Genomic DNA, 23,300 nt, shown 5'->3' on the forward strand with positions numbered 1-23,300 from the left:
TAAGATGACTTAAAGAATTCATTTTGGTTCCAGTTCGGCATAAGCATTGTTACATGACTGAGATTTGTTGGCAAAGGAATGTTCTGCCTTTCCCCAAACCCAGCTTCCAATTCTCTTTTTTTTTTTTCACAGTTCAGTTATGTTATGTTTTACAAAGCAAATTCATCACTGACTTTTCACTCATTATTTTGAAAAATAGGGACAGGTCTCATACTCCCAAATATTCCACCAAAAAAGAAAAGCATAATCATCATAAAAGACCATCTTCCCTGCACCTTCATTAACTTGTTGTGTGACAAAGTCAATGATGGTATCAAACATGAGTACTTTCATCTTTGACAATTACATAAAAATTACACACAAACCGAAATCTCAACTTTCCATTCCATTAAAAGATAGCTATACTTAAGAAAAATGAAACATTTCAATGTTAATTTTTCCATAAGCAATTTCTAAACCAATACTGAAACAAAGACAAAAAAAAATAAATAAATCCATGAGTTAAAGGATAATCATCTCCCTGGGCAACTACTGACTTGGAATTAGTTAACCTTGAATGATAAAGAGATTATAAAATCATCTCCAGAACTGAGTTCAATCTCCAATTCTGAATTAATAAATCAATTGTTAGCTTACAATCTTTTGTCCAGAAAAATAACCCATACATGTTCCCTTGCCCCAAAACTTCAATGGACAATTAGCTAATATCAAATCACTCATTTTTACAAAATCAATTGCCAAGACTTGTATATCACATATTTAATACTGCTTCAATATATGACCATAGGCACTGATGTTTTCAAATCCAAATAAGAACATGTACATTAATATATGTTAAATACACAATTTACTTTTAGATTTGAGCCCTCAATTAGAATGTTCCCCATAGAATCGAGATAAATGTAAGCACATAAACATAAGTAAAACAGCTCATAACAGGGAAAACCCTTCCCCTCCATTTGTGATCACATCATTTTTGAGATAATTGGGGAAAGGTTAGGCCTTGACAAAATAGAGAGATTTAGGGTCACTCAAAAATCAAAATAGCTACATACTTAAAGCTAAATGTAATGCAAACGAATAAGTACCTCTGGCCAGACCTGAGTTGAATAAATCAATAAGCTTGTTAGAAGGTACTTGGGAACATTTCTGGATTTTGAGGACTTTTTAGAAAAAAAAAAAAAAAAAAAGCAGCTTAATTAGCTACTACTTAAATTTATAGCTATTCTGCTTACCTTTTAGGCTTTGAATAGTCCTAAATGATTGTAGAGAAGTGCATATTCACATATGGTCTATATATTCCAAAACCTGCTCACTTTTTGAACTGGCAAATGGAAGCTGATAAGTTTGATTTTAAGGATTTACATGTGAAAATAAATTTAAAAACATATCTTGTCCTCCTTCCTGTTACAGTTAACTATATTCATCATCTATCCATTGCCCTTAAGTTCACACATACCTATTCCATCCTTGTATTATGGAGAAAATATAGGATTGAGAAAATGGAAAATAATAGCTTGTGTTTAGGAAAGTTTACAAAAAGCTTCACAAACATTATCTCATTTAACCTTCACAACAACTAAAATCTCCCCCCCTACCCAGGAGGCTGCTTTCCCAAGTGGCAAAAGCAATTGAGTTTGACCAGAGCAGCTAAAGAGGCACAAATGACCCTTTTGATGAAAGAGTCTTTAGAAGAGGTATTAACAAGGATAAACTGCCCTGTCCAAAACTTCAGAGAATCTTCTAAGGGGAGAAAAATATTCTGTAGAAGCTGTGGTCCCTTAGGTTCACCCCATTACCATAGCAGTGGGAATAATTAACCACAAGCCACTCCCTATCACCAATTTACTTTGTTGTAGCACTAAAATACCTGCTAAAAAGGCCAGGGAAATTATGAGTGAACATGGTAATTTATTTCTTTGTTAATTAGCCATACTAAATTATGTTTCTGAAATAGGCATTTTTTTTACCCAATAAACTTTTTAAAAGCCTTTTCTCATTCCTTTAGCAGGTTCCAACCAATAGATTTGTACAGAGGCAGACCTACTAATTATCCAGTTTCTGCATATAAGCCTGTATGTGTATGTACATTTGTATATATTTTCTTTCAAAATACAAAGATAATGGTCTTTCCAAATGAGGATTAAATTCCTTAACATCCACAGCAGGAAAGGTTAGTAAATTCCCAAAAGAGAATTCTGTGTAGTTCTACTGTGAAGTGCATCATTGTTTAGAGAAACCAAAAAGGGATAGGGATAGGATATGAATCAATAAGGACAGATTAGACCTGTAATTTTAATCATATAAGGTACAAAGAGATGAGGTAACTCCCTCTTCCAATGAGGATCAGTAACTTTCAACAACTTATAGTCTTAAGAGAGTTGCCTAAAATACTGAGAGGTTAAAATGACTTGCCAATGGTCACAAGTATATGTCAAAGGCGAAACCTGAATCTAGATCCTTCTACCTTCAGAGCTGGCTCTCTATTCATTATGTAATGTGAAAATATTTCTCAATTGAGAAATGAAAAATTCAACCAATCTTATGAAATTCAATATATTATCATTAACAGGAACTAATGATCAATAAATACAAAGGAAATAAGTTCAAACAGAATGATGAATCTAATTAATCAAGTATATACTGAGGATTTATGCCTTTATGGAATATCACTACTTTACAAATTCAAACATGGATTTTTTTTAAAAATCTGGGAAAATTAGTGGCCCTTAATCTCCTCTTGTGTAAATGAGAGGGTTGGTAAGATATAAACTATAAGGTTCCTTCTAGCTCTAGTTATATTCTATTGCTGAGGCTAATAATATCAAAATAAAGGCTTTTGACTTCAGGAGTAAACATATTTTAAGTGTCTACTGAATTTGGCTCCCTGTTTTGAAATGCAAGACTTATGAAATCCAAATGATTTTTAATTTCCTGGAGCTTTACAAATGAAGGCAATAACTTTTTTCTTAAACCAATTATTGAGGGGATAGAGGGAGGAAGGAATTTAATAAGTACAATTATTCACATATTTGTTCATGGTTCTTTCATTATGGATATCAGCCAGAATTTGGTCACTAGCCATAATGTTTTTACTATCTATGGATTATCTAGAAAAATAGGCTTTGACAATGGGCTCCCTTTTACCCAATACAAGGCTAACCTATGTCTAATATCAGTTGATTTTTACCCAAGAAATACAAAGCACTCTAACTGAAACTTGAGAAATCCACTGTGGGGAAAAGTCATAGTGCATTTCAAGATTAAGTGTAATTTCTTTCAATAAGTCACTTTTCTTTTTTGGATTATCTCTGTTGCTTCCCTATTGTGGATAACAGAAAATGAACTATACACACATGCACATGTGAATATATATACATATAGATACATATAGATACATATAAACAAATACATAATCTCACCCATCACATTTAGTTTTTATCAGTGTTTAGACTGCTGAACTGCAATCATGACCTAGAATATGGCTTATATTGTGGGCAGGTCTGTTTGAGGTCTGCTTGGAAGAGTCAGACGCCGAGGAATTTGCTATTGTAAGCAAAGGAGACATTGCTGAGCCATCAGGAAGAGCAGTGGCTATCTCTGGAAACAAAGATGTCATGTTAAAATTGGACAAGTGAGAGTTGGTCATGTGCATTGGTGGCATATCAGGGAGAAGAGGAAAACTTGGTTGAGCAAATCCAACAGGCCTGGGAGGAGATAATATTGTTCCAAATCGGTTATTTAAACCTCCACTGTTTACCTTTTCTGTGCTAGGATTTGAGAACATCTGATTGGAAAAATAAGGGATTGAAATATCATTGGACAACGTAGGGTGAGCCGGTGAATAAGGTGGATAGAAAGAAGGCAGTGTATTCTGGGGATCTACTGGGATGAGTGCTGGAGTCCTAGTGGCACTGGGCTGAGTAACCTGTGGAATGAAAGAAGTATTGGCATTTATTGGTGGATTCATACCACCCTCTGGAATAAACGGGAATCCAAAATTTTGGGACAAAGTGTGTTGGTCTGGGGCCGCACTCTCATTAGACACTTGGGGACTATCAGGCATAAAACGAACAATACTTCCTCTCTTCTCTGTAGAAGACTGCTGACGTCCAATAATCATACTGCCACTGGTAGACAGAGGGAGGTGGGGAAGACTAGGATCAAAGACATTATTATGTCTTTGGTTTCCAGAACGATTCCTTTCAGCTTGACGGATTTTGGAACCACCACTGCTATCCTGTAGGGGATGCCTTGATCTCTGGGTAACTGAAGAATTAGGTTGGCGAACTGAAGGAGGTCCTTGATCAGCACTCCCATGAGAGACAGCTGGATGAGGCAGACTTGGCCGTGCTACCCCATGAATATTAGTAGTAACTGGGGGATTCATGTGGCCCTTGGTTCCATGACTTTCAGTCATTCTCATGGGATTAGACTTTTGTACAGAAACATTGGGGCTTGTGTTTCGACCCTGAATATCCCCTGAGGAAGAAGAGCTTGAAAAAGGGATAGTCAAAGAACTGTTTCTGGAATTAATAGCACCCAAAGACATATCACAGCTTTCTCTATTCTGAGTTTCACTTTCTCTTCGAATATGGATGCTCTCATGGCCCGGAGGACAATTATATTCAATGGTAGAAGATGGGCCACACTGTGTATTCCTCTGATGTTCTGAGATTGATCGTTGGCTCCCAATGACTTGATCACCGAGGTGAGGGGCAAGCAAACTCTGCATAAAGCTCTGGTGACAAGCATTTTCATTGTCCCTTGGAGGAATGGTGTTTCCAGCTGGAAGGCTCTGAACTGGTGGATAAGGTAATCTCTTTTGTCGGTCAATAGGTGGCCCATTATTTTGACTAATTCGAAAGGCCTGGGATTGCATGCCTCTCAGTGATGACACAGGGTTACCTATTTCATTATTTCTTGAGGACTGGACTTCAAAATTGCTCTGGGGCTGTTGGCTAGCTCCACTTGGCTTAAATGTCTGACAGTCAGAAAGACGAACTTCTGAGGCAACTGTATGATCTACACGACTCTGCATATTATGAATGGCTAAAGCCTTATTTCTTGGAACATCAAGGTAACTTCTCATTTCAAGCTGATCTGAAACCCTAGGACCCTGAATTGATATGCCCATTCTCTGCTCTGAATTAGATGAAGTTTTCCCAATGAGTGCCTCTGCAGAATAACTTGAAACTCTATTTCTTTCTGGCCTATGTGGTGTACAGGTCATATCTGAAGACCTCGTTACAATACTTGGCTGGGATACCATTTGTTGCTCTAACCCTCTGGGTGGCATAAGTCTTTGCATTGGATTGTGTGCAGTTACATGCTCAGAAGAAACTCCTGAACTTTGCTGCCTACTTCCAACATCCTGTTGTTGATGCATAATGTCTTGATTTAGATGGTTTTGTGGGTGGTTATGGTGAGTACGGCTTGTTGAAGGGTTCTCGCAGCTTTTTTCTGATTGGGAATTTCCAAAATGCTGTTGCATCTGTTGCTGCATCTGCTGATGGTGGGGGTGAGGCTGCCCACCCTTGGGTCGTGACTGGTCACTTCCATGATGCTTCTGCTGTATGGAAAGTTGAGGGGCTTGAGTTCCCTGGACAAGATTCCTCTTCTTTTGCATTTGAACTTCCTGTTGTATAGTCCTCTGCTGATGCACACTATGAGACTGTGAATGAATGGAACTGTCTGCATGAGGTACATGATGCTGCAGTTGATATAAGTGATGTCTTTCTCTTAACTGCCCTGCTTGCTGTTGCTGCTTTAAGTACGGATGATTATTATGAAGGTGAGATATGCCTTGAGCAGGAGGTACATGTTGCTGCTGCAAGGGCTGCAGATGTTGACTTCCTGCCTGGCTTTGTTGCTGCTCAGTCATTGAAGGCTGTGAATTGCACTGAACTTCAGGTTGTCTCAAAGCAGGTGTGACAAAGTTGTTATTGGGTGGGAATAACCGAGAAAGGTCATCCACATGCCCTGGGTTACTAACAGATACCACTGAGTTTGAAGAGTTAGGAGGGATTTGACCAACCATCATTTGAGTTTGATCAGCAATGCTGTCAGGTGTCCGGCTCATTAGGGACATACCTTCAAGTCTGAGGGGTGCTGGCTGACAATGTTTTTGCCTTTTGGCTGTAGAAAGTAAAAGATCATCTTGAACAGGACGTTTGGCAGGATCCTTACGACTTTCATGACTTGACTTTAAGTGTGATTCTTGAATTTGTGAATTTGGTATATTAGTCATGGCATTTAACTGGTCTTGAGAATATTCAGTCATTAGAGATGGTTCAGGAGGTTGAGTGGCATAGGAACTAGATGAAACTGAGAGATTCACTGTTGCAGGAATAGCTGGTTGCTCTGAGCAGCTAACTAAAGGATGATTGATGCTACTCTGATGGATAAGATTATTAACACTTAAACTAGAAATGCTTGGTGACTGAGAAGTTGAAACCTGTATAGAGGCATGTGATGTTTCAGTTGACACTGAACAACTTGGTTTTTCAAGAGACCTATCCACATTTGCTTGAACGGGATCCTGGGAACTAAATTCATTTACTGTTGCTTCTACCTGTCCTGTAGTATTCTCCTTTGCTGCCTGGGTTTTGAAAGGCTGCTCTCCCTCTAAAGATGATGCTTCAGATGACTTGGAAGTAGTTTCCTGTATATCAGTCTGGACACCAACTCTTCCTTTCTCAAGGTTCTCTTGATCAAAAATAGCTCTTGCTGCAAGTGCTACTATATCAGTTTGTTCTGCAAAGGTACAACTGTCGCATGTACTAGCTGAGGTACTGCTGGTAACATCTTCTCTTGTAGTATCAGGAAGCATGGATGCAACTGAGAAACCACGACTACTCCCAGAGCTGGTTGACATGGGGGAGTCTGTCTGCCTGCTGGCAAGCAAAGAGCTATTAATGGCCTCTTGATCAGGAATACAGGAATGATGCTGTGATAAATTCCCACTTTCACCATTCATTAGTAATAGCTCCTGTTTCTGAGGCAATTCAATACTTGATCCAACAATTTTAGAGTTCTCTGAAGGAAAGTTGGGATGGTCCACTTGAACCGAAAGAGGGGTTTTCTGACCCTCTTTTTCCTTTGTAATGTCAGAGAGCAATGCAGTCAAACCATGTCCCTTTAATAAACCTGTGGCTTGCACTGCAGCTGACGAATCCTGTCTACATGGCTCAGCAATAATTTCCACTCCGGAAGCACCACTGGTACTTGTGGTGCTTTGGGTGGATGAGGATCCAGGAATCTGAGAAACCAAAATATGTGGATCACTTGGAGAGGGAATCAAGAGACCAGATGAAACGCAGGTCCTGGAAGAGTCTGACACCTCAGGACTAGTTGCTGGCTTACTTTGAGATCTTCCCGATTGCAAAGTAGACACAGAATCTCTGGGATCTGGTGAGGTCAAAACAAAATGTTCACTTGTAATGGGTTCTTGGGAGGGTGAATGTGACACCTCTAATGAATGAGACTCTGACACTACAGGTTCAGAATTGACACCTTCAAAGGAGTGAGAATCAGAGGTGTTCACACTGTTTGCTTGAGATTCAGCAGCAGGAGTTAATGCCACAGGTAGGCTTTCTAGCAGCCCATCAGCACATGATTGCGGAGTTGATCCTTCTGTGTTGGCACAATCTAATTTCCCTGAATCCCTAGTGGGATTCACTGGGCATGCTGATTTGTTAGCTACATGTTTTTTGGAGCCTGGCTTTTTGATCACTCTTTTTGATTTCACATTAGAAGGTAAACTAGCTAGAGCTTTCACTGGAGAAGTGTTCATAAGATTAGCAGTGTTGGATAGAACTGCTATGTTATCAGTAGTTAGAGGAGATGCTGCAGTAGTTGGTAATGAAACACAGTTAACTGGGGTGACCCGACTAGTAGTAGCAGGTGGAGGATTGGCAGGCTGGCCAATAGCCAATTGTACACAGCTTTGCCCAGCCATCTGCGAAATGCTTTGATTGAGGCTGGCCAAAGCACCAAATGTATTCAGGGCAACATTGGTATTTGGATCTTCGCTGGTGGTCGGTTGAATGATTTGCATAGGGGTTTGATTTGTAGCTCCTGATGAGGACATTACAGGTTGCAAAGCAAATAACTGTCCATTTAAAGAAATAGTCTGAGGCTGCTGTTGATTTGACATTGTAACAGAAAAAGTTTGTGTAGAATTCGATGATGATGATGAAGGCCTCGGTAATATATGGACGAGGTGTTTTCCTCCAAATGTCTGTGGAGCTGAAACATTTTGTACTGAATTATTAGACACTACTACAGGATTGGCTCCATTAACAGAGACACGGACAGAACCAGGAGGTGGAGCAGAGAGAAGTGGCAAAGGATTCTGATTAGCTGCCTGTATAATCACTATCTGTTGACCAACTGTTTGACTGGGAACTTCGGCTCTCATAACTCCTGGGCACGGCGTGGTACTGGGTGGCTGAAGAATGATAACATTCTGATTAGCTGAACCTGCATTAACAGCTGACCCAACTGGCTGAGCCATCTGAATTACTTGCATTGTTGAATTATATGGAAGGATATTTGGGGGAGGTTGAGTTTTAATTGGTGGTTGAGCAAGTAGTGGCTGCATAGGTAAAGATGGACAAGAAGGTAAAGTCACAACTACTTGCTCAACCTGCTGTCCATCTGAAGGATATGAGCCATTCAAGCCATTCAAAACACATGTAGCCATGTGTCTATTGTGGTTGGTAGCTGATGTACTACTGCCCGGTTCATTTAATATTGGGGTTACAATAGTGGATGGTGTCTGGCTTAAAGGCTGAACAGTGTTTCCTGCTAATTGCAATGTAGTCCATGTTGTCTGTGTGTTTCCAGATGAGGGGATGCGAGTAAGGCTGCTTATGTTTTTCAAATCAGAAGCACTAACACTTGAAGAAGGCAAAGAGCAAGAAAGAGACCAACTGCTGTCTAAATGGCTTGCAGAGACTGTGCTTATAGCAGTTGTAGCCTTGACTGCTAGAGCAACAGAAGGTACCTCTACACCAGCACTGCTTGTTAAGTCTGTGTTCTTACTAATGTTCACTGGAGAGGAATTCCTAGGAACTGAAGGTCTCAGAGGTTGGGAGCAAGCTGTATCAGTAACTGGTACCACAAAGTTGTCCTGACAATCACTTCTAAAATCCTGTAAACTTAGACAGGATTTATTTCCAGGTTGCACTTGAAAGGAAAGTACAGAAGTGCTGGGGGGAATGCTGGTAGTACAGGACACAGGTCTCTTGGGTAACTTGGGGCTCTCTTGTCCATTTTTGCTTTCAGAAACATTCTGCCCACTTAGTGGCATACTTGATGAACTTTGTTGGTTAGATTCAGATCCAGGTGGAACACTTATCTGCGAGCTGTTAGAATTAAGCACACTTGACTCATTTTCTGAGGTGGAAATTTCAAGAATGTTCTGAGCAGGAATGGTAGCAGGAAGACAAAGAGGAACAGACTGGTTAGCAGTCAAGGAGGAAACTGGAGTCTGATGCCATGGCTTATTTTCAGGGGGATAAACTCCAGAAAGGGACACAGGAGTCACCAGATTGCAAGACCTTTGAACTGGCATAACATTAGCTGTCTGTTTTTGTAAATTATGACCAACATTAAATGTAATTCCCTGAACAGCTGTCGCTTGGTTGTTTCCACCAGGTTGACTTCCATTTGAATAGACAATGATGTTCTTCTGAATCTGATCACTTGGAATAACGACAGAAACTTTTGCATTTTTGAGATTTCCTTTCCAGTGGATTGTAGGGTCATCATATAGGCAAATGTCATTTGCTTTCAGTAATTCAATGTAGCGGCCATTTTCCCTTTGGGTTTCTTCAAGCTGTTTCCGCAGTTTTTTAATTTCTTCAGCTACAAAATTTAAAAAAATTTATAAGAATAAATTATGAATGTCAATTTAGGATAATCTTAGGAATACAAAATACAATTTAGTGAAATTGCCAATGTGAATTGCTCGGAATTCCTCACTACAGTATTGGGAATCTTAATAAATTAGAGGGTTAGATTTGGCCAGCAGAGAACTAGGATCCAACTTAGCCTCTGCCACTTATTACTTGCCATAGAACTTTTAGGAGCCTGTGTTTCTTCACCTATAAAATGAGGACATTGAATGAGATGAATGTATAAGGTTCCTTCTAGCTCTAAATCTATGTTCTTATGATCCTACCACGGGCGAATACAAGGCAAGTCATTTACCATTTCGGAAAAATGCCAATTTCTCTTAGTCTGCCTCTGTGAGGTTTAATTCTTGACAAGAAAGCAACTTGTCAACAGTTTAGAGGCTATCATTATGGCTTAATTTGTTCTAGGTTCAAATTCTGCTTACTATTTCATAACTGTATGATGAGGAACAAGTCACTTAATCTCTCTGAGTTTCAGTATCTACATCTGAAAATAGGAATAATGATACTTCACTCATAGTTGTAAGGAAACTAAAAGCAAACAATGTTTACAAAGAACTCTGCAAACTTGAGAGTGCTATAGGTTAGCTATTATGTTTATATCTCCTCCATGAATTTCTTTTTGTAATATCTTTCCTAATATATTTAAGGCAACTTTTAACAGTCATTTTTACAAGATTATGAGTTCTAAATTTTTCTCTCTTCCTTCCTCCCCTCTTCTTGTAGGTCCTTTCCCCTGTTTTGCAATCTCTTTGGAACACAGAACTATTACTGGCATAGCTGTGTTCATTAACTTCAATCCTCATTTCTATACAGATGATTCCTGAATCTCAATGTCTTATCTTTTTCTTTTTATGTCTGTCTATCTTCTTCATCTTTCTATCCCCAGTCCTAATCTCTTTCTCTTGAAGTGATCATCCATTTCATATATATATGCAATTATCCCCAATTCTTTCTCCCCTCATTCTTCTTACTACTCAATTACTAAGACTTAAAACTTCTACTGCCCTCCTATCTCTTACAGTTATCTCCATTTCTTTAACAAAATCTTAGTGAACTAGTGTTCAGGCTCTCACTATATCTTAGACTATTTAATAACCTCCTAATTGGTCTCTCTCTTTCTAACTTCCCTCTTCTTCAAACAATCTTCCATAAAGCTATTGTTCAAAGGAAGACATATAAATTCCTTAGCCTGGCATTTAAAGTTTTACCTCCCTTTCTCATCTTTTTTCACATAATTTCCCTTGACACAATCTATAATCTAGTCAAATTAGAATAGGAACTGATTCCTGATCAAAACCTTGATGTATCTCCCTCTCTATTTCTGTCATTCTATTTCTCTCTCCATCTCTGTCTCTCTGTCCATCTGTCTCTCTTTATTTCTCTTTGAAGCCTTGTCTTTGAAACAAAAATATTGTAGTCTCAGAGCCTAACCCAATACCTTATACACAGCAGGCATTTAGTAATCATTTGCTGAACTGAATTTTCTTATTACTAATGTTTTTGGCATTAAAAATAAAATGGTCCTTGTTACCGAAGAGTTTAATTCTTTAGGATTGGTGCAGTTAAGTAAATACAAGGTTAATTGAGGAGTGAGAAAAAGAAATAACCTATAAGGAATACAGATAAGGTTCTTTTAAGGAAGTGGCACCTCAGCTGAGTCTCAAAGACAAGGATGGTAAAGGAGGGAATAGTACTTATTACTGTTAAATATCTACTGTAAATCAATTTGAAAACACTCATCTTTAGCAGTAACCAGCACAAAAGAAAGAAAGCTACATAGTATTACAGAAATTTTCACTAACTCCCCATAAGGAGTCAATATATATGGATATTTATGGAAGTTTAATTAGTTTCTGGCTGACAACATAGGCGTACATTAAGATAGAATCTTAATCAAGGGCTTCTCTTCCTTGTTTCTACCTCTATCTGAGTCATATACTATACTAACTTTGATGGCTTTCCACCTTTGCATATATCAAATGAAATTCCTAGAGTGTGTGTTCTATATATAGCTAAAAGGAGGTATCCCAGTAAAGAGATAATAGACAGCCTAACAGCTGAACTGGTATAATGAAACAGTAAAAGAACCAAAAAAGTTATTCTAATATCCTAGTCCATTGCATGGATGCTATAGAAGACTTACAAAAAGAAAGGAATAAATTGTTAACCAAATTAAAAATGGAATATGAAATATGAGAATTGTGTACAAAATGTTTTGCTGGAAAGTAGAAAGTCACTTAAGAATTAAAGAACCTATTTTCAAGTTTAAATTTCACTACAAATCACTGTAACTCTATCTTTTTGTGCTTCAATTTCCTAGTTTGTAAAATGTGCATAATTATATTTACTATTTTATAGGGTTGGTGCAAAGATATCCACTTTGTAAGCTGAAAGGTTCCGTGTAAATTCTACCTTTTATAGATGATTGGTTTACTAGAAGAACTAAAAGAAAAAAAGGCAACACCACCACTACATCTGATATTTCCTATTACTACTTCACAACTGACCACTTATAAATTTGGAGTTTGATCTTACTTTCCTGTAGGAGAGGTACTAAAACTTGTTTAAAAGTCCAACGTTACATTTACCACAGGGGAAAATTCTCCCTCCTGTTCCCACCTAAATCAATAGCTGGCCAACTGGACTATTTGCAACCACAACAGACTTCCTTTTTGTTCTCATCAAAGCTCCAAATGCAGGTCCAATCTAAACTTGTCTGCCAGGTTAATCTTCCCCATTCCTAGGCAAATCGTTTTAGCAATCAATAATTTTTTTTTCTCTCTGTGGATAAATTGAAATTGTTTTGTAATAGTAAAAATCACCTCTATTTCAAAAGTCAGAAAGTATGACATTTCTTATAAACACAATAATTAAATCATTTAATAAGTTTCTTCCACTGATACAGATAGCAATATAACTTTTTTATGCTCTTATAGATGGTTTCCATGAGTTACCATGACCCAAAAAAGACATCCCTTGTGGACATCCTTTTGATAAGGAGCCTAACCACACTTTACGATGTTAGTTGTACAATCCACGGTCAGGCTCAAATTTGAAGCTTTTACAAATTGTAGAAGTATAAAAATAGGTAGGTAGAGCTTGGGCTCTGCTAGTGTGGTCTCCAAAAACTGCTGGTCACTTCTACAGCATCATGAGGTATCAGTTATTTCTGTCCCTAAGAGTCATGTGAGGAGATATGAGTAGGCAGTCATAATAACTGATCCTGGTTTCAACTTAAACTAAGCAGAATCTGCCCTACAACCTTCTGGCATTGCCCTAACTGGAAGATATACAATAAGAAGAAGAAATAAGTATTCCTAGTTTATTACTATTTAAGAAAATTTGCAAAAACCTAGAGAATATTCACTACCCATCTGATTATGTAAAAATAATGAAACCGTGATAGATGTAAAGTAGAAAAGAGGTGAAAATTATGGCTGAATGTATATACATTTGAAAGAAATGTATATATTTACCTTGTTCATGGTTTCCTCCATTAAGTAAGAGTTCATCATTTTGCCTTTTTAATTCTGTTATGTACTTAAAGGCTTGATCCAGGATCATATTCTTGCTCTGCCAGAGAAACCCAAATTTAAAAAAAATTTTCATAAAAAAAAAAAATTAAATGGTAAGAAATAGTCACAAAATTCTAAAAGTAGGCTTACATTAGTTCTAAACAAATATGTCAGAAAATGTAGTCTATTCATAGCTTTAAAACAATGCCACCAATCAAACCCCAATACATTTCATGTTGTTATATCTGTGTAATCACCATTATAAATTTATTCTCCAATATACTTAAAAAAAAATTTCCCTAAAGAAAGATAGTGTCATACCCTAACTTTCTCTATGCCTAGATTATCTCAGTTCAATTATGTCTTATATCAAAATATCTTGAAGTGTTGAGATATTCTGATAAGCATTAATTAGGTTTCAACACCTCAACGCCACTACAAAAACCTCTCCATAAGAATGACTATGTCTTTTTTTATCTTTATATCCCAAAGACTTATTAACACAATATACAGTACATAGTAGGTGATTCATAATTACTAAAGACATCACAATGTGGTGGAAAGCACCTTCAGATTATAAAGTTTTAAATTCTGACTTAGCTTCTAACCAGATAAGTGATTTTGGATAAATTAATCTAGCTTCATTGAGCTCCAATTCCATTATTTGTAAAAAAGAAAAAAAAAGAAAGCAGCAATATCTGTAATATAGTCTCAGTGAAGTTTTAAGTTACTAAAACTATTAAGCTTAAAAATGCATCAAGACTTTTGTGATATCCTGATTATTTATCTCTTTCTTTTTGGGGGAGTGGTGGGGGGGGGAGGCAATTGGGGTTAAGTAACTTGCCCAGTATCACACAGATAGTGAGTGTTAAGTGTCTGAGGCTGGATTTGAACTCAGGTCCATCTGAAAACAGGGCCAGCACTCTATCTACTGTACCATCTAACTGCCTCCTCTGTATTATTTATTTCAAAGTGATTGTGATGATCTAATGCAATAATGTATTCAAATGTTACATAAGTGAAAAGCACTTTCCCATTACTGCCCTAGCTCACTTATAGTTAAATCTTGGACTTTAGGAAAATGTACACAGTAAGTATTCTTAGGCAAAGAGGGATTTTTCTTAACTCAAACCAAGTAAACTAAAATTTTAATAATTATCCCTAGCAGAGATTTGCTATATAATCCTAAGCATTCATTTTAATATAAGATGGGTAAAATCATGCTATTTTATTTTACAAGGGTGTATGCAAATAGGCACATAAACAATTAATGAAGTTTACCTTCCAATCCCCTCTGGTTGACTGCCCACAAGTTTCTACATCACAAATAAGTTTGTAAGAACAGTCTGCATGTAGCAGCAGTGGAGAGTCCAAAATGGAGAAAAGGAGTCATCTGGAAGGCATCTACAGCTCTTCTCCATAATGATTCCAGAATTTTATCCACTCTTGCTTTCAGGTGCCAAAGACTGGGTTCCATTTGGAATTTAGAGGAATGGGGGTGGGAAGGGAGAGAGAAGCGGGGTCATAGTTCCTCCCTTGCACCTGTCCTTGGGGACAACCAAGAGGTGAATACCTAGACCAGGACCTGACAGGACAGAAACCATATGAGGGAGCTCTCAACAATTCACTGTGTATTTTGTAGAGAAAAAAGGGAATAAGAACATATTGCTTTCTCTCAAACATATTTAGGGAGACAATATATACATGAAACAACTAAAGATAATTGTAAACAATGTGTACAAATTCAAATTAATAGGAGACAAAGTATTTAAGTGGTGAAGAAGGGCACAGTCATGAAAATTAGTAACTTAAGACAAAATTCTGGGTGTTTTGTTTCTATAAATGGTAAAGAATAATTACAACTACTCAAATAGCTCAAGCATCATAATCTCTAAGAGAGGACCTATTCTAATGATAAGAAATGGTCCAAAAGTATAAAGGAACAACTGAAGCATTTCCTGAGCAATGAATGTAAGCATAAGTAACTGTTTACCTGCTTCAGTGCAGGTGAACATGGTACGAGTTCTCCAATTCGGTTGATTCCTGCATTAATTTTCTTCTTTCGATGCCTCTCCACTAAACAGAAAGAAAGGTTACCACAGAAGTAATGAAATATCATATGTTGAATAGATGCTGTCTAACCTTATTTCCTATCTAGATAAGGAAATCTTGAAGAAATGACTATTAAGACATGTTTGTACTAGTCAAAGGTTTACAAAGAGCTTTTCTGTCATTTCAAGCCTATGAAATAGGTAGTACAAGTAAGATTATCCCCAAATTTTTTTTTTTTTTTAACGCATGAGAAACTGGGTCTTTGGGAGGTTAATTAGCAGAGCTGTCTAGAGTCACACAATTAGCATCAGTCAAGATACAAACTCAAGTCTCTGAAGTTCAAGTCTGGTATTCTTAATACTACCCACACAGAAGGCATTCTTGATCAGGCACTAATTGGGCTATAGAGTCTCTGAGAGCCCTTTAAACTCTTAAAGAGTTTGTGTTGGATAAACAGAAGAACAGCTACTCTTTTTTATGTGATCTTTAAGAAGTTTATACATATCAAGGCATAGTAGAAGACAGAAATGACAAATAAAAATTACAAAAAGAAAGAATGGTTGTATTGATATTCTACATTCACTAGTCTATTTGTTATGTGGCATTTTCTTTCAAAACTAACAATTAATAAACACCTTAACAAATTGTGAATCTCAGGAGCCCAAAATCAAAGTAAGACATCAGGAACTTGCACAGCTTTATCCAAGGATCACAAACTTTAAAACATTTTATCTGTTAGCTGCCATGCTAGATATAACAATCTGATTTAAAAAGATATTTAACTAGATAATCAATAATGTGGAGAAATGCTTATTGCACATGGCTTAAAACAACCAAATGATTTCTGCTTCTAGACTTGTCCCTTCTCCATGAGATCAGTACTGCCTGTCCACTCTAGGCCTGGAGCATTCTTATCACTTCCATATAAAATTCTGTGATGTTATTTCTGTAACTGAATTAAGAAACCATCATATGAGAATACAGCAAAATCGGGCTGTCCAACGTTGGAGGAAAATATATAATACTCATTTTCTATATGATAATGGAAACTCTGAATTTCTTTAATTGCATGAAAATTCAGAGAAGTAACATCACAAATATCAATTTTTGTCAATACCTTTAATAAAATCCACCTCTTTAGTAATAATGTTTCTAAGAACTTCTAAGTCTGAGAGGCTGCACCACGAAAGCAGACACCAATCCGGCTGAATGGAAGGAAAAAGTCAATGAAGTCAGTGAAGTCAGGGAACTTTAACACTGAGTCAAGAAAACATGGATCCTATCATAACAGGTAACTATGTCTGTTTTATAGTAGATATCTTTGTTGCCTCCTGATCTATAGTTGAGAACATCAAATTATTAACTAGCCTCTAATTACTTCTCCAAATAAATTGCTGTTAGAGTAAGGCAGCTCCACAGTATCCCTACCAACTGCAATAAATTTACATAGCTAGAAATCAAAGCAACACAGTATAAATGAAACATTCTATTGATTTTCCCCGAATTCCCTGGCAATGGATGCAGAGAAGATATTTAGGAAAAGATTTTTTTTTTAAAGGGATAAGGCTAAGAACTAGACAACAATTTCAATGACGCAGGGAATTCCCATTTGAGGAAAATTCCTTCTAAGATTGCAGGTTGGCATCCAACCCTGGCCTCTCACTTGCAATCTCCTATTTCCAATTACTTATTGGACATTCAGACCTAAAAACTCAACTGTTGAAAACTGAATTCATCAAGCTGATTTCAGAAAAGCCTAGAAAAACTTACATGAATTGATGCTAAGTGAGGTGAGTAGAACCAAAAGAACATTGTACACAGCAACAAGAAGATGATAGATTCTGATGGAGATGGCTCTTTTCCACAATGGACTGACTTGGGCCAATTCCAACAGAATTATGATGGTGAGAGCCATCTGCATTCTGAGAGGGGACTATGGAGGTTGAATGTGGATAATATTTTCACCTTTTGTTATTGTTTGCTTGTTTGTTTTTTTTTCATTCTCATTTTTTTCCCTTTTGATCTGATTTTTCTTGCACAATATGGCAAAGGTGGAAATATGTTTAGAAGAATTATATATGTTTACCTTATACTGGGATTACTTGCTGTCCAGAGGAAGGGAGGAAAGAGGGAGAAAGGGAGAAAAATTTGGAACACCAAGATTTTGCAAGGGTGAATGTTGAAAACTATGTTTGCATGTATTTTGGAAAGATAAAAAGCTATTATTATTTTAAAAAGAAAGAAAAGAAAAACTGAATTCATTATCTTTCCCCCAAAACCCTTTTTTCCAAACTTCTCTTTGACCATCAAGGGTTCCATCCTGCTCCCAATCACAAAGGCTCATAACTTGGCTGTTACCCTCAGCTCTTTACTCTCTCCCTCTCATCATCAGTTACCAATTCAAAATCCTTTGAATTCTCTCCCCTGATGGTTCCACTATGTTGACTCAGGATCTCATCCTCTCAAATAGCATGCTGGTTGGTCTTCTCACTTCAAGTCTCTCTTCTTTCCATGCCATCCTTCACTCAGCTGGCAAGGTGACCTGCCACGTTGAGGAAGCAGCTAGGTGGCACAATGAGCAGAGTGCTAGCAAGAAGAAGACCTGACTTTAAATCTGATCTCTGACACTAGCTATGTAACCCTGGGCAAGTCACTTAACGTGGTTGCCTCAATTTCCTCAACTATAAAATGGGAATAATGACAAAAATCTATCTTCCAGGATAGTGGTAAGCATCAATGGAACAATACTGGTAAATTACTTAGCACAGTGCCTGGTACACAGGAGATGCTTAGTTTCCAGAAAAGCCCACACACATGATGAATTTGATGCATGCATTTCCAGAGCCACTTCCGTGTCTGGGAGGTTCCAAATGGACTCATGGGAAACAAGAGCTATTAGGTAGCCCACCAAACTGAAGGTCTACAGAGCCATGGGGTTGACCTCATTGTTGAATGGCTGGGAAACCTGGATAGTCTACCAACACCATGCCAGGAAATGAGCTGCTTCTATCTGAAGTGTCTCAGGAAGATTCTGAAGATCACCAGGCAAGATCAAATACAGATCCTGAGAGCTCTCCTGAGTTGAACTGCCAAGCATTCGGCCCTTGCTGCAGTGCACACAACAGACATGGGCTGGCCACAGGCCCGAATGCCAAATGTACCTACAACTCAGAGAACTCCCACAGAGGTCAGAAAAAACAGACAAGGACCCTCTCAAGGTCTCTCTGAAGAACTTCAGTATCGATTCTAAGACACTGGAGATCCTGGCCCAGGACTGCCCAACATGACATGCCCAATCAAAGGTCCTGTGCTCTGTGAGCAAAACACAAAGGAAAAATGAGGTGCACAAATCTGGAGACATCTATTCCTTATTGTTCAAGTGGATGACTTGGGCTAGACATGCGGGAGAGCCTTCTGAGTTTGTACTAGTCTGATCAATCACAGTTGAACATACAGAATGCTGACTCCAACATCAGCACATCTTTGAGTACAAATGAAAAACAATTACAGAGATTATACAAGTGCTTATTCCTTCTCCCACTTCATAAAGTACAGGTCTGACCCTATTTAAAAGATTCCAGTGGCTTCTTATGAGCTAGAAAATCCTTTGTTTAGTATTAATCTATCTATCTATCTATCTATCTATCTATCTATCTATCTATCTATCTATCTATCTTATTTGTACACAGTTGTTTTAATATTACTTGCCCCCTTAAAGGTAGAAGACTATCTTTGGTCTTTCTTTGTATTCCCAGAGATTAAATCACACAGTGCCTGGCACACAGAAGGTGTTCAATAAATCCTTGCTGACTCACTGATCAGAGACGTTGGAGGCTCTAAAATATTAAGTCACAGAACCAGGAGAGGACTTAGACCCTAGTTACCTGGTTTCAAGGTTGGTTCTCTATCTATTATACATTCTTTTTTATTTTGATGAAGATGAGGGGAAATAATGAGAAATCTTTATTTTTCTCCCCATTCCCTAGTTTCAAACATTGTTGTTGATGTTTTTAAGCAATAACAGGACATATGATTAAAGTCCAAAGTCTTTAACACGAAAGATATATCTCTGTTTGGAGAGGAGTAATCTCCTTTTGGGCCATTCACACATTTCCCTATAAAAGAAGATTTTCCTAGGTCTTCAATGGAATGAGAGGACCCTTAAGAAAAAAAAAAGTTTCTTCTGGCTCTGTACAATGATGTAAATAAAAGGTTACTTAGCTTGAAACATTATAAGTATAAGCACAATCAACTCAGAAATTTCCATTTAAGATATACATTTTTTAAAACTCCTTTCCCTCCATATATATATATATATGCCTTTCAATTACTGTGGGATTGTCTCAATTGATACTATTCATCTAAGTCATTGGAAATGAAGGATTGCAGAGCTTCATGAGCCTTTGGATTTCAGTATTTAAAGAAATAGTGCATCAGAAGTAGGTTAAGCAGAGTCTTCTTTTCTTCCTTGACACTTTAAAGTCATTTATAATAATTAATTGTTACAAAGGAACATTAATAATTTAATTATTATAAATCTCTCATAATAACTACAGGAAATTGTACTTTTTTATGACTAAATGAACAATTTTCCTAGATTTCAGAGTATAAAAACCTGCCTTCCAAAGTCAATAACTTGATTCAGAGGATGAAAATAACAAATATAAAAGTGAAACTCTTAAATTCCTACCTGCATTGTGCGTCTCCCGGTTTTTCTTTCTGTAAGAAAAAATATAAAATAGGTTGCATAAAAATAATAAGCAAAGATTTTTAGCAAATCACATAAATGAATATCTTATTTGCCAAGTAAGGAACAAGCCAAAATTAAGATAAATTGCTTTCCAAATTTCAAAATGAAATAGAAGTCACAATGTTGTGGGAAGGAGGAAGGATTCTCATGTCCCAAAAATTCACAGGAAGAGAAACTTTAATCGAGGGATTTGTCATAAATTCATAATGCCTGTTCTTAGGGTGAGCCTTAGGCAAGAATGAGTCTATTCATGTGTGTATAAGCATCTAACCTTTTGGGGGGTTGAGGTGGGAGGGGAATGAGTAAGAATAAGACGCACACAAGTGACAAGAGTACAATAGAAACAACCAATTTATCTGCCACTCATAAAAGATCCTTGTGTCTCCTCAACATGAATGTCACAAGTTGCCATTCTATGTCTGAAGCCAAATAACTTAAGGACTGGATTCCTCCTTTTGCTATATAATATCTATATTATTATATTATAGTACATAATGTAATATATATAAGAAATATATATTATATTATAATAATAATATAATAAACACAACTTGCTAGTTGATCAAAAAAGAGAAAAATAATAGTAACAACATCTGCATCTTAATTCTAGGCAGAAAAATGGCACAGGGGCTTAAAACCAAAAAAGTTCTAAGAAAAATATGCTAAAGAAGCAAAAATTGGCTGCAATAAGATAAAATATCTATATAAACTATTTAAATCAGCAAATGTTGCCTCAGACCTAAAAAGAAATCAGACAGTCAAACAGCTTGTTCTATGCATAAGTAAAGACTTAAATAAAAAATAAACATGAGATAGAGTACTGTTATACCAATGTTCACTAGCATTTGATACAAAAACAAGGCTATGAATAAAAATGAAGTAGGTGAAAATATGGCCATCTATCCATTTTTGTTATTCCACTTGTGTTCATAAAAATTTCAAAAGAAAAATAATAATGGTTTTCATGGCATCAAAATTAATAGGTTTCATGTTATAAAAATCAACATCTACACGAGAATTATAAAATAATCTATTATTTCCCCTAAACTGTACTTTCCTGCTTTTCTGTCCCAAGTGATCTCATCTGATTCTAAGGGTTCAATTATCACTCATATGTAGATGGCAATCAAATCAACAGATGAATTGTGATCTTCCTATGAAATCCTAGTCCTGGAACTATTTTCGGGATATTTCCATCTAGAAATTTCATCAGCATTTCAAACTCAGCATGTTCAAAACTGAATCTATCATGCTCCTTGCAGTTGTCCAGGTTCAAAATCTCAGGGCCAATCCTCATACCCAATCTTGCCAAATGCTGCTGATTCTACCGTCATACTTCTGTCTGCTTTTTGTCACTCACATGGCCCCCTAAATAAGTCAGGTTCTTTGACTCCTTTGCCTGGGTTTGCTCAAGTTGCTCCGGGGCTCAAAAACCTTCAACAGCTCTCTATTTTTTTTAGAATAAAATCCAAACTCTCCTGTTTGATCTCTCAGGCTCTCTAGAATCTAATTTTTTAGTCCTTAGTTTATGGCACATCATTTCACAAATCTGTATTATGGTCAAACTGGATGACTGTTATGTTCCCTAAACTAGACCTTCCTTCTGTCTCTCCTCCCCCATGTATTTACACAAGCTACCTATCTCCCAGGCTGGTGATGTGCTCTCTCCTAAACTCTCCCTGTAGTCTTATCTTTAGTCAAAGTTTAGTTGAGGTGCAATCTGCTCTATGAAACTTTCTCTGCCGCTTCTAAATGTTAGTATTCTCAATTATTTTAATATTATTCTCCATCATTCAATATTTACTTATTTTTGTGCATATTATAAACCTTTTAAGAAAAAGTAAGTTCTTTCACTAGGTACTTAGCATAGAGCTCTAGAGAGCAAATTAAACTAATTAAAAAATTAAAATAAAACGAGCAAATATTTGCAATTAAGCAAAAATTAATTTCTCAACACCTTCTATTTTTTGGTAGGAATGATAGGGATGTGGAGAACTATGGAGACAGAATGTGGTATGTACTGTCAGATACAATTACATTGGCAGTTAGTTTTGCTTAAATATTTTTCTTTGTCACAAGCAAGAATTCAGCAGCTCAAAGGAGGTAAATACAAAGGGAAAATGACTGATACACAAACAAATGGCACGAATAAAAAAGAATTTGAAGAGAAAAATAAAATAAGTGGTTTCTGAAAAGAACTAAATTACTAGCCTGGCTACCCGATATATTGTCTCCACATTAGTTCTTACCGGTGCTGTTTCTTTGTAGGAGTTTCATTTTCTGTCATCTCTGGCATGGTTACAGAGAGGAGGACCTGGAAGGATGTGAAAAGATACAATGACAATTAAAAACTTTCCAGAACTTTCCAACTCAGAAAACCAACTTGAATTGGAATAACTGTTTACTGCATGTCTATTCTAGGAAAGGAACTATGCCAAGTGCTTCAAACAGAGTCATAAGGCAATATTTTTAAGGAGCTTATGCTTAGTTTAAAAAAATAGGATGTAAACAGAAAAATCAAGGTAACATATGCTAAGTGTGAAATGAAAAATAAAGTCAACAAGTACCAGAAGAGTTCAGAAGCAGAGATTTCTATAGGATAGATCAGTTGAATAAAATTTCATAGAATGGGTGAAACTGAGCCTTGAAAGGCAAATAGTTTTTAGGGGGAGAGACAGAGAGACAAACAGACTGAGGAGACAAAGAAATAGAGAGAGGAGACAGACAGACAGAGACAGAGGGACAGACAGAGAGACAGAGAGAGAGAGACAGAGAGACAGAGAGAGACAGAGATAGAGACAGAAAGATACACCAAGACAGACAAAAACAGAGAGACAGAGACAGAGACAAAGAGACAGAGAGAAGCAGAGACAGAGACACAGAGAGAGAAAAAGACAGAGAAAGGAGACAGAGAGACACAGAGACACAGAGACACAGAGAGACAAAGAGAGAGAGAGGGCATTACATTCCTTGTGACATTTTCTTGGGTACTGCACAAGTTAAAATAGCAGTCCCCTCTCCACTACAGTTTAAATTTTCCAAGTATAGATAATAATA

The 23,300-nt window shown here is 37.1% G+C and overlaps 1 protein-coding gene across 1 annotated transcript in view; it reads right to left on the reverse strand.

Annotated features, from left to right (window-relative positions):
- Positions 1-1,177: 1,177 nt before the first annotated feature.
- USF3 (upstream transcription factor family member 3) overlaps positions 1,178-23,300 on the reverse strand; it is a 37,125-nt gene continuing 15,002 nt past the window's right edge. Inside the window, exons 3-7 of the mRNA XM_074301218.1 lie at positions 22,493-22,557; positions 20,184-20,212; positions 15,435-15,517; positions 13,403-13,499; positions 1,178-9,873 (exon numbers count right to left, since the gene is read on the reverse strand). Coding sequence (XP_074157319.1) covers positions 3,449-9,873; positions 13,403-13,499; positions 15,435-15,517; positions 20,184-20,212; positions 22,493-22,539 — 6,681 coding nt within the window. The 5' untranslated portion in view covers positions 22,540-22,557 and the 3' untranslated portion in view covers positions 1,178-3,448. The remainder of the gene's footprint in view (positions 9,874-13,402; positions 13,500-15,434; positions 15,518-20,183; positions 20,213-22,492; positions 22,558-23,300) is intronic.

Source organism: Sminthopsis crassicaudata, chromosome 3 (genome assembly GCF_048593235.1).
Source record: "Sminthopsis crassicaudata isolate SCR6 chromosome 3, ASM4859323v1, whole genome shotgun sequence".
Classification (NCBI taxonomy): domain Eukaryota; kingdom Metazoa; phylum Chordata; class Mammalia; order Dasyuromorphia; family Dasyuridae; genus Sminthopsis; species Sminthopsis crassicaudata.